The sequence below is a fragment of the Camelus dromedarius genome, chromosome 9 (assembly GCF_036321535.1).
Source record: "Camelus dromedarius isolate mCamDro1 chromosome 9, mCamDro1.pat, whole genome shotgun sequence".
Lineage (NCBI taxonomy): Eukaryota > Metazoa > Chordata > Mammalia > Artiodactyla > Camelidae > Camelus > Camelus dromedarius.
The window spans coordinates 17,878,450-17,895,616 of NC_087444.1; the positions used below are offsets into that span (position 1 = coordinate 17,878,450).

Below are 17,167 nucleotides of genomic sequence, written 5' to 3' on the forward strand. Positions count from 1 at the left end.
AGTTCCCACGCCCTCTTCGTGTTTGCGACTTGGAAGACACCCCTTCCTGTTCGCGACTTGGAAGGCACCCCTTCTGCCATTCCCCTTTCTTGCGGCCCAGAGAAGTTAAAAGATCCTTTCCTCCTGCTGTAATGTATATATCCCAAATCAGGACTGAGGATTTCCAGCGCTCCGGCCTCCACTTCTTCCTGAGGAGCTATTGCGCCCTCCAGCGGAGAAAAGGCGGCAGAACCCAGGGGGCGCCACAAAGCCTTGGACACCTTTAAGTCCTCTCTGTCTCCGGCCCCGCCCCTCATGTAGGCCCGCCTCCGACGCGACCTCGTCTTGTGGCACCGATTGGTTGGCTCCTGTGCGTGAAGACGCTGCGTCGTGGGGCGGGACGGAGGAGCGCGGGGCGGAGGAGCGCTGTACGGAGGGCCTCAGCCCTGTGTCCTCGGCCGCCGCCCCCGTTGCTGCTCCGTGTCCTCCCCTAGCCTGCCTTTAGAGGGTACAGGCGACAGCCGGTGCTCTGGGTGGTCGCGCAGCCGCCCGACGTCTCCGCCGAGCTGCCTTTTCCAGCTGGCAGCTCTTCTCGGCTTAGTCCAGGTCGGGGGCGGGGGAGAGGAAAAATGGCGCCGGCGCCCCAAGGCGTCCGGGAGGAGCCGCTGCTGGAGTGTGGGTCCGGACCGCTCTCCCGGCTCCTTTTCCTCGCCCAGGCTATCCTCCTCCTGCTGCCGGCTGTCCGGGCAGGTCTCTGCCCCGCACCCTGCTCCTGCCGCATCCCTCTGCTGGATTGCAGTCGCAGGAAACTACCAGCGCCCGGCTGGAGGGCGCTGTTGAGCTCGCTGCCCCCCGACGCGACCAGCCTGTGAGTAGAGCTGCAGGGAGCGGGGACCAAAGGAAAGGGGGAAGTTCCCCCTCCAAGGGGGCCTGGAAGGGGTCCGGCCTGGTCGGAGGGCGTGGTCGGGAGCCTAAGTTCCGAAGGGAAATGCCACTGCGATGTTGCGAACTTTTAAGGGGGTGGTGGGAGCCGGAAGACCTGGTGTTACGGGTCTGGACACTTGTATGAAGACCAGGGTTAAGATTCTTGAGGCCAGGTAGTCTGTGATTCCAAGGCTGGCAGGAGTTAGGGCGCGGATATTGTTAAGGGCTTACCGGTCCTGGGCACCGGCATTGGCTCTGGATGGTTGAGGCTCCTCGCCATCTGGGCTGCATCATCCATGTATCAGCTTGAATGGTTCCCAGGCACGTGATTTTATAACCACGATTGTAAAGACTTACGAACTCTTTTGACCCTAGTTCGAGTTTTGGCTAATTTTGTGTTGTACTTTTGATACTTAACAGGATTAAAACAATGTGTTAGGAGATCCAGTAGTACCTTGAATAAATAGCTTTACAAACACTGTTACTTGATCTAATTTAGGGTTCACTGTAAAGGGAAGGCGAGTTTTTTCCAAAATTAAGTGATGCTTTGTTTTCAGTGCATTTCTTTGTGGCAAAGAACCTGAAAAATCAGCCCCGCTGTTTATGTATGAGAAGCAAGTTATGGTTGGACGAATTCTTCTGGAGACTCTACAGTTGCAGGCTTATCTTGACAGGCCTATGTTAGTGGCACCTGGAGAGCTCATTAGTCTGAGTCAGCCTGGTGGCATTAGGAGCAATAGTAGGTATTAAATGCCCCAATTATGGGGCTTCTTAACCACTAACAAACATACAGTTATTTCTTTGCCGCTAACTGAGCGGTGCGTTTATTAATGGACAGACTTTCAATAGAGCCGTCGCTAAAAAAGTTGTCACAAAAGAAAGAATAGCTTGAGGAGTGATTAAAATATGAGAGGCAGCTTGGATTTTCATTGGAAATGGAATACAGATAGAATGTCTCTCTCTGCAGAGGTTAAAGCATTTATACATTTGCAAATAGGTTATGTTAGGAAAGAAAGCTCCTTCATAAATTCCTTGAGAAAAATTGTAGTAAGGTAACTTAAATAACCAACTGTGGTAGTAGTGTAGATCTGCAGTATAATAATGTGGGGGTTTTTTTGTTTGTTTATTTGTTTGGGTTTTTTTGGTGTGAAGGGGAGGTAATTAGGTTTGTTTATTTATTCTTAGAGAAGGTACTGAGGGTTGAACCCAGAACCTGATGCATGCTAAGCTTTTGCTCTACCACTTGAGCTGTACCCTCCCCCATAATGTGTTTTCTGTTATTTTATGATAGTGACATCTGTAGTAATTCTGGTTCTGTTGAAGCAAATAAAATTTGAAAATTCATATCAATGTGCAGCATAGTCTGAATTACAGACACAGCATCATTGTCCCCGTTTTTATTTTTGCTGTGGGGCAGTTAATTAGGTTTACTTATTTATTTGTTTTTTTCATGGAGGTACTAGGGATTGAACCCAGGACCTCATGAATGCTAGCTAGGCATGTATTCTACCACTCAAGCTATACTCTCCCGACACAGCATCTTTGTAATGCAGCAAGTGCATTTTTCTAAGAAATTCTTGGAACAGCTACCTGATTATGACAGAATAAATCTGGTACAAGTTTAAAAACAACACAACTTCATTTACCTGTAATTGAAATAAATGTGGCCTACTTTTTAAAAGATCCTTCATTGGTGGATAAATAATAATTAGAAGTAGTTTTATGTAAGATACATTTATTTTGTGTCTTTGTTTGCTTCCTGTTTAATCAAGACAGATTGCCTAAAGGCAAATGACATTCAAAAATTTTAAATGTCCTATAATGAAATTGACATTTTCATTTGAAGTGAAATGCCTTGGAGAGCAATTCTCTTGTAGAAATATAATCGGATGGAAGTCTTATATTATCAGAAGAACTCGCAGAATATTAAAAGATGGGATTGTGCTGTTTTAAATTGAGAAGTGTAACATTTTTTTTTCATTGGTTGCCTTTACCTGTAAAACCACCAGGTACACATGGGTTTCTTGATGTAATTTTGAATTTTTAAAATACATGGAATGCTTTGAACATATTAGTGATTCAAACTCAAATGCGCAAACTTGTGGCAATTATAAAAAAGGTGGTAGACAACATTTATTAATCTTGGTTTTTAAAATATGTATCTGCTACCAGTTACTGGCACAGAGCCCCTGAAACCCATGTAATTTCCACAGTGATAAGAGAACTAGGAGTATCTTTTGTTTTACATTTGGTCTTTGACCCTGATTCCTGGTACAGAGCTTCTATATCTCTTATAATTTCCTAGGTGATAGGAGTGTCTTTTGACCTAATGAGGTGACTCTTGGTGGGCTCCTAGATAGCTTTAGGATGGAGCATCACTAGAAAGAACAAGCCATGATTAGAAGTTTGGAACTTTCGGTCCCCCCCCCCCCCACTCCTGAAATAGAACAGGAGCTAGAGATTGAGGTAATAATTGATCATGCCTATGTGATGAAGCTTCCCCCCAAAATTCCCAAAGTGTGGTGTTTGGAGAGCTGGGTTGGTGAACACAGCTACTGGGAGGTATGCTGGGAAGGTGGTGCATCCCAACTCCACGGGGACAAAAGCTTCTGTGCTGGACCCTTCTGAATCTCGTCCTGTGTGTCTCTTCATCTGTCTGTTCATCTGTGTCCTTTATCATATCTTTTGTTATATATTAAACCGGTAAACATAAGTAAGTGTTTCCTGAGTTCTGTGAGCTGTTCTAGCAGGTGATTGAATCCAAGGAGGGGGTTGTGTGAACTTCCAGTTTGTAGCCAAGTCAGACAGAAGTTGTGGATAACAAGGGGACCTACTACTTGTGACTGGCGTCTGAAGTGGGAGGCAGTCTTCTGTGACCGAGCCCTTAACCAGAGAGGTCTGCACTAACTCCAGTTAGTGCCAGAATTGAATTGAACTGGAAGACATCCAGCTGGTGTTGGAGAATTGGTTGGTGTGGGGGGAAAAAAGCACATATCTGGTGTCAGAAGTATATTATGTATGTGAGTAAACGGAGAAACCAGTGACAGACGTTTTTTGCTTGACCAGTCTTTAGTCAGGTTCCTGAACCTTCTCCTGGACAATCTGTGCATATCCTAGTAAAATGCAGTTTTAACCATAACCCTGCTAAGTTAGTTCAGTAGAAATCCCCCATCCTCAATATCTGATCAGATTTCTCCTTCTACACCTTCCCCCAGGTGATACTTGACTGCCTGGGCCTGTCTTCAGTGAGAATCCTGTTGGGTCTGTTGAGTCAGCCCTCCTCCCCATACCCCTGATGTCTCCTCTTAGTAATTTTCTGTTCACTGGCCCCACACTGCTCCTTAGCTATAAACTTTCTTTTATTCATGCAGTATTTGGAGTTGAATCCAGTCTCTTTTCCCCACTTCAGAATTTCATTGCAGTGGTTCCTATACCTATTGAGGAGGTCCCCCACCCCCAAAGTCTTCCTTACCATGCTTTAACAAGTGTCATTGAGTACTTTTTTCCTTTTAACAGTTATGGTGCCACAGCTCGGGATAGGATCAGATTCATCATTGGACCCCCGGACCTCTCACCCAGGACCCTAAGTGCGTACCTTTGAAGCCTTTATCTTCACTCCTGACTGATTGATCGGGGATCCATTGGTGAGTCCGACTCCTGAACCATTGCTCCGGACAAACGTCCGTGGAAGCTGGTAAGGACAGATTTTGATTCTTGAGAGTCTTGAGTATGGTTGACCTTGAACAGCATGGGTTTGAACTGTGCAGGCCCACTTATAGGCAGCTTTTTTCAGTAATGAATACTACATACTACATGATCCATAGTTGGTTGAATCTGTGGATGCAGGACTTTGGATATAGAGGAACCACATATACAGAAGGCCAGTTACAAGTTTTATGTGAATTTTTAACTATGCAGAGGGTTGGTGCCCTTCACCCCTGTGTCAAAGATCAACTGAATACTCCAGAAGAAGGATTAGAGTCCCAGATAAAAAACACAGGGTGGGTTAACATCCCAGGTTCCTCTGTTTTCAGGAAAGCTCAGTTAGAGTCCCAGGCAAGTAGCTGTTTGTTAGAAGCTGAGTTAACCCTAGGCTTCTTGGTTTGAAAGGTACTTACTGGGCTGGAAATCTCTCCTTCATGGCTTTTTTTCCTGAGTAGAGATTATTCCCTGACTCTTTGGGCTGGAAGGCTCTTCTTGGCTCTTTTTTTTGGACTATTCCCAGACTCCTCATCTGGGAAGTCTTTCTTCCTGGCTTTCTGTGAGGCCTTTGTGTTCTCTCTCTTGGGCCCAGCTTCTCCCATGGGAACTTATCAGATGACTCAGACCCTCTTCTGGAACCCCTGCTGACTGTATTCTCCACCATCTCTGTCTGTCTTCATTGTTGTTGCTGTGCTTTTGTTGAGAATAATGTAGAACTTCATTGGCTTCTTTGGGAAACTTGAGATCTCTCCAGACTGACTCCTCTGAGACCTCTCCCCACTGCTTCTGCTCTTCCTTTCCCCACTTAACCACCAGTTCCCCTGAATTCTATGATAATATCTCCTTCGAAATGCCTTCCTCCCTATGTCCACCCCTGCCAGTCCTTTTTCCATCCTAGTCTTTATAGTCACTTGAACTTTGGGCTCCTTGGCCTCTACTGGGGACTGTTAAAGGACTTAGGGATGCCCAGAAACAACTACTTGAGGCTGAAAGGGAAAAAGGCTAATTGGAAATAGGCTGGATGTTTTGGCCAGTTGGGTGGGCTCTGGAGAGTCAGACAGCCTATAGATGTCTCCTTAGTCAATGCCTGAAGTTTGGTCCATATCCTCCATAAGATTACATATCAGAGCAAGGGAAGGTTGTCTCTACAAAATTGGTAAACAGGTAATCTTAACTTGTCCCATTTGCCATAAACACAATTTACATAAAAATACAAAGTAGAGAAAAGACAAGAGCTAATTATTTTACATAAACCAGTGAATTTGTATTCCTTTGTTTTACTAACTCCTGGCTAAATTGTTTGAATGAAAACTGTAAGCTCTCTATTTGTGTGTCTCTGTATGTTTATGTACATCTGTATATATGTTATGGATATATGACATTTTTCTACTTTTGGGTGTTACCACCAAATTAATTTACTACATCCTTTAAAAGAGTTCTGTTTAAATTGACTTAGAGATAAAGAGCAATTACATAAATTAAGTATTCCTGAAACTCTCAGAAATAGAGAAACTAACACAATGTTTTATGTTCACATGATCTAGGATAATTTTTTGTAATAAAGCTAATTTGAAAATTGTTGGTAAAATAAAAACAGTCGTGTCTTCAGAGTTGTTAGCATTAAATATAATGCAGACATTAAACCAAAACTAAGGATAAAATGTCTAATAAAAATGAATTGCTTGATGTATGTCAAGCATGGCAGTAAAATAGAGGAAAAGAGGGGGAAAGACCACGTATGTAACCTTTTTAGGTTTTTGCTTTTGTGATGTTTGCCTAACGTGTGTTACAGAAATAGTTAATAGGGAAATAACTTGAGATGATGGCTAGCTTTGTTTCTTGTTGTGTCTGCCTAAAATAAAAATCAAGGTCATTTGTAAGTAAGATGAACTACTGAAACATTCAGTACTGAACCTAAGTTTATATATTTTTGGCATTTGTTTTTACATGTATAAAGAAGCTAAAGATATTTGGATCTGTTATAAACATTTTTTTGCTATACTGAACAGTTGCACTGAGGAATTATATGCCTCTAGAAATTATGAAATTGTATATTCATAAATTTTCTACTTACTACAGAAAACTAATATATGACAGCCCACAATCGCCTACTTCCTAGTTTTCTCTGTTAAAAACAAAAAGGTTACTAATGTTTAAAAATTATAATCAATATATATAAATGAAACTACTAGAAACTGTGAGAATGAAGAGAAAAAAACTTTGCAAAGTATGCAGGGTATTAAGGATGTGTTTTGTTGAGGGAGAAAGAAGTAATTTTATTTTAAGGTAGACTGATTGTTCCAGAATGAGAAAGAGGAAAAATATAGGACAAAAACTGAATGGAAATAAGAAAAAATGGTTGTAGAAGGTTTGCAGAACAGGAATTTTGTGTGTGGTCAAGTTGCTAAGATTGAAGGGATTTATTTGTAGGTTTAAAAAAAGTGAACTTTAATGTCAAAAGTATACTCATGTAAAACCAGAATCCCAAAGGTTTACTGGATTATTGGTTTACTCTTACTAAGAAATTGGAAAAAGATTTTCCTTTACCTTTTAAGTAATCTGCCTCAGAAACAAAGATCTTGTATCTTATCAAAATAATTTCCTGTGCTTCATGTTGTCTTTATCAGGTCTTTGATTACTTTTAAAAATTGAGTCTTCTCAGTATTAGAAGAGCTAAGTTTTTTGTTTTTTTTTTTTAATGGCTATGTGACTTTCTGTATTTGTCTTTGAAATCTTTTAATTATCACTTTGTTTAAATAGATAACTAAGTATTGTTTCACAGTGACCTGTGATCTTATTTAGTCAAATGTTTAAACCTTTTGACTTTTTTGACAACTTGCCCAAATCAAATTCTAAATGGAGTCTTTTTGATTTCAAACTAACTTTGAGATTTTCTGGAAGTCCCCTGGAAAACTTCAAAGGATTTGTCTCTCACCTTGTAAAAGGAGATGTTAGACTAATTAGGTTTAGTTGGTATTTTAAATTACATGAGAAGCACTGTTGAATAAAGAATGAGAACAGACCTTCCTAGGTTGTTTTTGTATGGATTTATGTTACTAATATAGGTATTATAGAAAGGTATGAAGTTCATAGAGATTTGAAATAGTCTTGTTGTCTGATTATTATGTTAAAATATTGTATGCCACAGAAATAACTAGTTTTCCTTATCAAATGAACTCTCATCGGAACTTTAACCATGGCCATTTTAAGTCCTCCTTCATTCATAGACAAGTCGTTGTTTTACTCTCATTCTTCTCTGAAAGCACATACAGTCAGCCACAGGCAAGAATGCTCCATGATGGCATCAGTAAGACCATGCCACTGGACTGAATAAGAATTTCCGGAAGTAATGAAGAAGCTGATGGATTCATAAGACTTAATCTAAGATCAAGCAGAACAAGAATTGTTAACATCGGACTGAATGAACTGATGAGGATGGTTATAATTTTTTTATGGCTCTTTGTTTAAAATATTGCTGGTTCTTTAATGTTTTGTTCATCAGATTTAAAGAACCTTTTTCTTTTATCTTAAGTTATCTAGCTTACAACAGTCTGATAGTTTATACCTTTATGAACAAAGATGAAACAATTACTTTTTCTCCCTACCTGATCCCTCCAGAATTCAGAAACTTTTAGCCAGTTTTCTTATTTTCATAACAGTATAATTTGAGTAAATTCAGTAAGAATCTGCTCTTGTAACAGGATAAGTTGAAAACATTAGTTATCTTACCACGACTTTGACTGAAATGTTATATTTGAGAATGAACCATGCATGGTTTAAGAGATTAAGGCTGACTTCATGGAGCCAGTGCTCTTAGAAAAACTGGCCTCACATCTGGTTTACCGGGTTCTCAGCTTTATAGGTGAGCAAGGAAAGTCCCTTCCCAGCATGCTCAGGAACCTTAGGATATCTTGGGGACCTCAAGAAGAGAGGAGTTCACCTGAACCTGTAGGAATGGGAGATGAGTCTGGTGGCTAGTTCCTAGATTGACTTCCTGGCCTTGAGAGGTTTTTAAAAAGCCTAATCTGAGATTCCTTATGAAAAGTTCCAGCAAAACCAATTCAAAAAGAGCCTATATTGTCAGTCACTATTCTTCCTGCACTTACATAAATAATTAGGCCAAATCTAATGAAACCAGAATTATTTTGTAAACAAGAATTAAAAAGTTGATTGGAGAGAAATTTTTGTTTGTTTCAATGCAAAACTATGGTGCACCCTTGTGGATTCCGTCTTGTACATTTTGCCAGTCCTTACCAAATTCTCACTAGTTTCCTCCAGTATCTGGCTATAACTCTCCAAACTGTTTCCAGTTTTTCTCCCATCACTGAGAACTAAAACTATCCTTTTCCCGAAATCCTATGAGCTGAAGCTGGATGACTTGATATAAACTTCAGATGGCCATTGCCATCCTCACTCTACCATCTAAAGATGCTTCAAGCTCAAATCTGAGAATACCAACTAGCTGTTCTCTGAACTGAGAAACTGGATCTCTGTTACTTTTGATTTTTATTTTCATAGAAACTCCATTCATTAAATGCCTGACTGCTGGCACCGTTGAGCAAATATCCTCTAATACCAAGTCCCAACAGAAGGTTCACCTGGTCCTTAATGAGCAAAAGGCTACTGAATAAGAAAATAGACTTACATTGTTCAGAGGAAAGAAGAATGTCTCTTCTTTCCTTGAACAAGAAAGGGGACTGACAAAGATTCTTTGATCAAATTTTAATCAGTCTCCTGAACCACCTTCTTCCAGGCTCATCTATATACTTTGTAAGGTACAGTTTAAGCAAGAATCCTGCTAAATCAGTTTAGCAAGAAACCCTTACCCTTCATGTCTGATCACACTATATCTGATCCAGGTTCTCACCTTCCATCTGATGTCTGATCACCATAGCTTGTCTTCAGCAAGAATCTAGTTAGGTCTGTTTAACCAGAACCCCCCTTACTCTTGTTGTTTGCTCTTAGTAGTTTTCCATCCACTCTCCTTAGTTGATCACCTAGCTCCTTGGCTATAAATTCCGACTTTCCCATGCAGTGTTTGGAGTTGAACCCAGTCTATTTCCCCCACTGCAGAGTTTCATGGTAGTAGTCCCTATACTCATAGAGATAACTGTACCACCTCGAATAAAATCTTTTACTGGGTTTTAACAAGTGTCATTGATTTTTTTTTTCTTCCTTTTAACACACAGAGTTTTTCCTAGACATTTGGAATCACAGCAGTGAGATTTGCTAGAATGAGCCTGGCTCATGGAAACGTGGTCTGGGAAGAAAGGATAAAAAGGCAGGGGATGTGGAACCTTTGACTCCTAGGTGACCACGTGGTCATCTGTGGTCTGGAGGAGCAGCCATGCTGCTCTCAATTACTAATAGTAAAGGTTAACAATGGAATTTAGAGATGGATCCAATTCCCAGCATGTTGGTTCGCTGGATGCATAAGGAAATGGAAACTAGTAAGAAAAAGGTGGAGTATTCAATCCCTTGGTTATTGTTATCTACAACAAGTAAAATTGAAATTAAAAGAGTGCTGGATCAGACCTTGATGCTAGACCAGGCTCAGATTTCACTCAATAGCCTCAAAGCTGCTCAACAAGGGAAAAATTATGCATAGACAACAGAAAGTACCTCTAAGACCTCTGGTCACCAAGAATGTAGTCAGTGTTGGGGAGGGGGGCAAAACCAAGAAATTGTTGAAATGAGAAGTATAGTGTGAGGGAGTTGTTTTCACTTTGTGGATCAGTATAACATCAGCTTCCTGAAGAACCTTTGTTAAAATGGATTGTGGGAGTAATTAATTTAGGAGGAGTATCTGGTTTTAGATGCTACAGTGGGGAAGAGCCATGTTTGGGTTGATGGAGGATCCACAGTTCACTATGAAACAGTCTTTGATGGCCATATATGATCCACACACAAAACAGGTTATTCCTGAGGGAACAGCCAGCCTAGTGGTTTGGGCAAAAGCCACTGTAAGGTCTGTTTATCCTGGGAAAGAGGGCCACCTACCTCCAATAAATGTCAAGTGGAACAACACTGATGAAGCAGATGGTATGCTTCATATATAAGCCGTGTGGGGTTATCTTTGTGATAATTGGGATATTCATCCACTGAATACGCCTGTTACCCTGTCCATTGTAAACGCTGCTGTCAATGGGAACTCTTTTACATTGACACCCCATATAACCTTGCTGCTCAAAACCAGGGGACAGTGGGGAGGCCCATGTATTTACTGTCTCAGCCTCCCCTGCGGCTCTTACGTAGATGCTAATAGCAACATTAGGTTAATTAACAAGAAAATGAGGAAAGGCAGAGGAGAGAGTCAAGGAACTGGTCTTAGCAAGGTGGACATTTTTAAACTGTTATTAAGAAATAAGGTGAACAAAGCAAATATTTTCAGGAGTAAAACAAAGGAAAAAGGGAAGAATCACAGAATTTGACCCAGCAGAATGGAAAGCTTTTAGATGGTTATTAAGAAATGGGATGAATAAAACAGATATTAATGGGGTTAAAACAAAGGGTTTTTTTTAAACATTTTTTTATTGATTTATAATCATTTTACAATGTTGTGTCAAATTCCAGTGTAGAGCACAATTTTTCAGTTATACATGAACATATATATATTCATTGTCACATTTTTTTTTCTCAAAACAAAGGTTTTAACACTGCACTGTGTAAGGTTGGGCAAGCCAAAGGGACCTCCTGATCTCCCAACATTAAAGGGCCCCAAACAAGTCTGCTTTGTTTACCCTTGTTTGAAGAAATCTAAACATGCAAGGCAGAGACTGCGATGAGAAACTTGACCAGCAATTGCTTGGAGCATTGGTTAGGCAGATTAAATGACATAAAAATTGACAAAAGGGCCATGGTCCCTTGCCTCAACCCATGGGGAGGACCCAAAGCCTTTTGCATAAAGTGAGTAAGATAACCAGTTAGAAGGTAGAGAAGTTACGAGGATTCCTTGATAGGAGAGCCCCTTGCACTGTGTGGCACCAAAACCCATTGGTGAAACCTGACACAGTTGAGAACATGACAACATAACGGTTGATAGGATAATGAAAGTTGAAATGTTTAAACAGGATTTATATAAAGATGTTGTATCTCCTTTACCTGGATGTTGAATGGGAATGAATGTTATGTCTGGCTGGGGACTGCTTCCCCTCCCAGAATTTCTTAATGTAAGTTTTAATGGGGGCTATAGTAAGAATGTAAGGTAAAAGTCTGTAGGGAAATGGTATGTTTGATCAGACTGTTACCTGATTGTATTATGTAGATGGACATAGTATCTGGTTGGAGAATGTTTCCTCCACCTAGGATCCTGAAACAGGCGTATAAATCTACCCGTCAAGCACAATATTATTAGTTGGACATGCTAAATAGGAACCAGTAGATTGCCCAAGCCCACATAGCGAGCATAGAATAGAAGCTGGAGTGCTGGTATGGACAAATCCTCTGTGATGGCCCTGTGTGTACGGTAGACTGGAGCTTAAGGCAGAAGCCTCTGAGTGCCTCCCAGCAACAACTACTCAGACTTTGGACTAGAGAATTTCCAGTTGAAAAGTAGTTATTGGCATGCTATTGGGCATTAATTCAAACTGCCACTATGAGTAAAAGTCATAAAGCAATCTCGAAACCTGAAATAGTCATGATGTCTTGCCTAATGTCTGATGAACACTCCAGTGGGAAGGGCAGTGCCCCAAAGAGTTTCATAATAAAGTGGAAATGGCTTATGCAGGATCATACTGCCTAGGAAATTGAGGAGGAGACACTAAAGAGCAGGGAGGCTCTTTTCCCCCAGAACTGACTCTGAAACTGTGAGAAGCTGCTGGATTCTACGGTCACTTGGCACTGTCCTATAAGCAGCTCATAACTGACCAACAAAGAGCTGCTTGGTTTATGGATGGCAGTTCCAAGGTGAACAGACAATATCTTGTTTGAAGGCCACCATTGATTGAGAAGAAGGTAAAGGCATATTAGCTCAGTGGGTTGAATTGCATGCTGTTTTCTAAGAGTAATGGAAGAATTACTTCCACATAGGTAAAAATCCCTATGCTTGAATTTTTACTGACTCCTGGGCCATGGCCTATGGCCAGACCATATGGTCAGGCAAAAGAGCAATGGAAACCTGGCCTATTAAAGGGATATGGGGCACAGGCCTTTGGAAATTACTGTAGGAATTTGAGGTGTGCGTTAAAGTAGGACATGTTGATGCCCATCAGAAGAAGTGCTTTCTAGGTTTGGAAGGTGATTAGAATGAGCAGTCAGGTGTTCCTGTGTGCTCACTTGAGGTGGTCACTTGGGTCCATGAAATGAGTGGATATGGAGGCACTGCAGCAATGCAGAGGTGGGCTGAGTCTAGACATATTTGTCTTGTACCCTCTGAGGCACAAAGTGTCAGTAAGCATTGACCAAATAATGTTCTGTCTGCAAGCAAAAGAGACAAAGAGATGGCATTGACAGGTTTCCCCTAGTGGGAAGTTCCTGAACATAGCTGGCTAGTGAGACTGATGCTGGTAGACCTGGGGGGCTACAAATGATATCCTGATAGGATTGGATACTGGCTCTGCACCAAGCTTTGCTCATCTGGTGGTAGATGCAGATGCTGAAGAATATTTTAAAAGAACCAGAACAGAAGATAATTGTACCAGTTTGGATGGCCAACCATCATCTCTTTGGACCAAGGAATATACTTTATAGCCCATAATGTCCAACAATGGGCAGAGACAGATCCTCCTCAGAGTACTAGTTTCATGCAGAGTTGGAATGGGCAATTAAAACATTGCTTATCTAAAATGGGGAGAGATAAAGACACGAAGGCTGGCTTATATACCTTCATGAGAGTGTGCTCACACACAACATGAGATGGGGCTAAATGAGTGGCCGTACCATATAGAGCCCTCTTTCTGGTGGATCTGGGGAAGAGGGGACATGGAATGAATATACAATTCTTACCAAGGGAGAAGTATTCTGGTGTAATGACTATACTTTTTTCTTTTCTCCCATTGTCATGGCAAACCTCCCCCCCCCCCCCCCCCGCGTAATGCAGTGGGTTTTTGGACTGGCTGCAAACACAAGTGCTGGGAACAGGGATGATTTCTAAACAAGAAACCAACTATAATTTTAAATTTTGGGTCAGAATTCCTAAGTGCCTGATAGGATGGATTGTGCCTTCACCCGGTCTGGCAAAATTGAGATTAACAATGAATTCTGCTGTATTGCTTGGTGGTAAAAATAGCTCAGTAGTTCTGTAGCCTTGTAACCTTAACCTTAAGTGAATGGGTAGACTGAAGGGGAGGTACTTACTAGACTAGTATTGTTGTTTGCCATCTAGACCAGCACAGTGGCTGAACCTGATGTACTTTCCAAAGTTGAAAGAGTTTGGGTATACATGGCGAGAAGGAGCAATAATAATAGCTAAGGGTAAAGAAATTAATAAATGGGTTGTATAATGAGGGAAATCCAATATTAACACCTCAAAAGGGACTCAGAGTAGTAGATGATATAATCTCTTAGTTCATTTATGCCCGATGACTGAAAGGGTGAAACTATGTTTGCCTCGACCATGCCTGCTTTTGGAACCTGACAAGATTGGCTAGATGCCTGCAAACCTAAGTGGCCTTGCCTGGAAGGCATTTTTCATACCATATGATGATGGACCGGTCCAGTGACTGAATGGGATTCTTACAATGTGCGAGTACCTTGTGAGTTGTGTATCATTTTGGTGTAAGAGGGTCTGTGACCAGAGACCAAGCGGGTAGGCTGTGAAATAGTGGAAAAATATTTATTGGTCTCTGCCCCTGATTACCTTTACAGAGTTCCTGAAACCCTTGTAATTTCCAAAGTGATAAGGGTACTAGAAGTATTTTTCATTCTGATATTTGGTCTTGGACCCTGATTCCTGACACAGAACTTCTAAATCCTTTGAAATTTCCTGGGTGATGGGAGTGTCTTTGGACTTAATGAGGTGACTCTTAGTGGGCTTCTAGATAGCTTAAGGATGAAAGGCCAAGCCATGATTAGAAGCTTGGAACTTTCAGGAGCCCCCCAATCCTCCTGGAAGAGGAGAGGAGCTAGAGAGTGAGATAATAATTGATCACACCTATGTGATGAAACTTCCACAAAATCCCTGTAAGTATGGAGTTCAGAGAGCTTCTGGGTGGGTGAAAACACCTGTGTGCTGGGGGGCTGATGCATCCTACCTCCATGGAGAGAAAGGCTCCTGAGCCGGACCCTTCCAGATCTTGCCCTGTGTATCTCTTCATCTGGTTGTGCATCTGAGTCCTTTATCATATCCTTTATTAATAAATCAGTAAATGTGTTTCCTTGAGTTCTGTGAGCTGTTCTAGCAGGTGACTGAATCCAAGAAGGGGGTTGTGGGAGCCTAGTCGGATGGAAGATGTGGGTAACATGGGGACCTACTGTTTGTGACTGGTGTCTGAAGTTGGGGGCAGTCTTGTGGAATTGAGCCCTTAACTTGTGGGGTCTGCGCTAACTCCAGTTACTGTCAGAATTGAATTGAATTGCAGAAACCAAGCAAAACAGAAATGAGTTAAATAGAAATAAAAGCATCCACCCCTTCCTCTACCCCTTCTATCTCACTCTCCTGTGGTGCAAATAGAATTTATTTTATAGGAATTTCATCTTGGGAGTAAATATAATTTAGTGGCATTTCAATGTCAGTGAGGCTTTAGTTTAAGGTGATCTGTAAACTCCATGAGGGGTCTGTAAACACCAAAAATGTCTGTTTTTTGTTCCATACTACTTAGTGCAGTGCCTGGCATATGGTAGATATCAAATCTTTGTTGGCAGGTTTATTGTAAGGTGAGAAAAGGAGAATTGAAAGAATCTTTACAGAGCATCCTCTGGCCATCAGGCTTTAGGGTATTAGATTTCTGGACTAGTGCAATGGGTCTCAGCGCTGGCTGCACATTAGACTGTCACTTGGAGAACTTTTGCAGAATACTAATGCTCAGGTCTCACACTCCGGTGATTCTGATTTGATTGGTCTGGATAAGACCCCGGCATCAGTGTTTTAGAATCTTCCCTGGTAATGCTGATGTGCAGCAGGGGTGAAGAACCACTGAACCATAGACAGTGTTGCTTATTGAATGTTAATTGAAGAGATCAGTGCTTTATTTAATTCTTTAAAAGTCCTTTATGCTTTGGAGAACACTTTTATTTTTATAGAGATTATTATCCTAATTATGTTTCATTATATTAAAAATATTTTGCATTTTTTAATATACAACATATATAGTCAGCACATGGATAATCAAAGAATTACTTGTACATTAAGATAATCATTTGACTTCCTGATGGTAGAAAATACATTTTCCTCATCTTAGGTTCATGACATTTTATATGGTATGCTTTCTTTTTAAAGGTCCATTAATCCTAATGGAAAACTGGCATTTAAGCAGTAGAGAAAACACATCATATTAAGAACTTAGCAAAAATGTTTAAAAAAAAAAATCTGAGTGCATTTCTATGCCATATTTTCTATGCCAAAGTAAATGACTCAGCTTGTTTATTCTGTATTATTCCAGTCATCAGAAATGTTAAGATGGTCAGCTGATGCTAATAAAAAATAAAAGCAATTTGAGTAATTAGAGCCTATCCAAATTATTAATTTTGTGTTTGAGGCAAAAACCAAAGGAACAGAATAGTTAATGCAAGCTTTCTTAAAAAAAAAGCTTTCTTTACTTTGCTGTAAACCTGTATTTTTTAAAGTGCAGATTCTCTGCCTCTTCTCTTGCCCTTCCCAGCTGTTCCCTGCCAAAAGAAACTCTAACTGTGTTATTTATAATAAACTTAAATGCAGGAATAACTGTCAGGATAATTAGTAGTGATGAGCAGTTTTAAAAGTTAAACCATAAACAGTGCAACATTAGTGAAGTGTGTTGTAAATAACTTTGTAACTAAATGCTTCTTAACTTCGGGTTTCTCTTACACATTTTATTTTTTACAAATCTATTTTGAAATCAATATATTTTGCTTATATAATTAAAATCTTGGCAGGTTGCAGCAGGTTTGCAAAGCATAGCCAGTCTTGAGGGTAAGTATCCTTATTTGAGGAGATATTAAACTTGGTGCCATGTTAAACTATGTAGAGATAAGGAATGATGGATTACATTAACAATGAGAAACCCAACTAATGCTTGGCTTTGATTAGACCTTCCTTCTCTGCCAGTGATGTAAGTGATAAGACAACTTATATTAAACAATATGTATTCACTTCTAAAAATATTTACAATAACTTGGTAATTATAGTAAAATATAGTCTATACAAATATGAATATAAATATAAAATGGTCTGAGACAAATATGTGAACCCAGTTGATACCCAGAAAATGCTCATGAATGGTGATGGAAAATGTCTTATCTTTCTGTATATTTTCGTATATAAGCAACAACCTTTGTTCTGCTATTACTGAATTATTTTTTATTCTAAATGGAAAAAAAGACATTAAAAACATGGGATTAACATGCCCTGGTTTTGTACTGCTTGCTAAAAATTCAGATGTTCACTGGCTTGAAATTTGAAGGCCAGACACTGAGTCCTAAAATGCAG

The 17,167-nt window shown here is 40.5% G+C and overlaps 1 protein-coding gene across 5 annotated transcripts in view; it reads left to right on the forward strand.

Moving 5' to 3' along the window:
- The first annotated feature begins 300 nt into the window (after positions 1-300).
- Positions 301-17,167, forward strand: part of LRIG2 (leucine rich repeats and immunoglobulin like domains 2) — a 51,228-nt gene continuing 34,361 nt past the window's right edge. For 2 of the 5 annotated variants that reach the window (XM_031457842.2, XM_031457841.2), the window contains exons 1-2: positions 712-847; positions 4,420-4,597. Coding sequence is in view for 2 of the 5 variants with exons in the window: in XM_031457840.2 (XP_031313700.1) it covers positions 609-847 (239 nt within the window). In the remaining 3 variants the exon portion in view is untranslated. Of the gene's footprint in view, positions 848-4,419; positions 4,598-17,167 lie in introns of all 5 variants that reach the window. The other 3 variants (XM_031457840.2, XM_010976250.3, XM_064488852.1) reach the window with 3 other exon arrangements.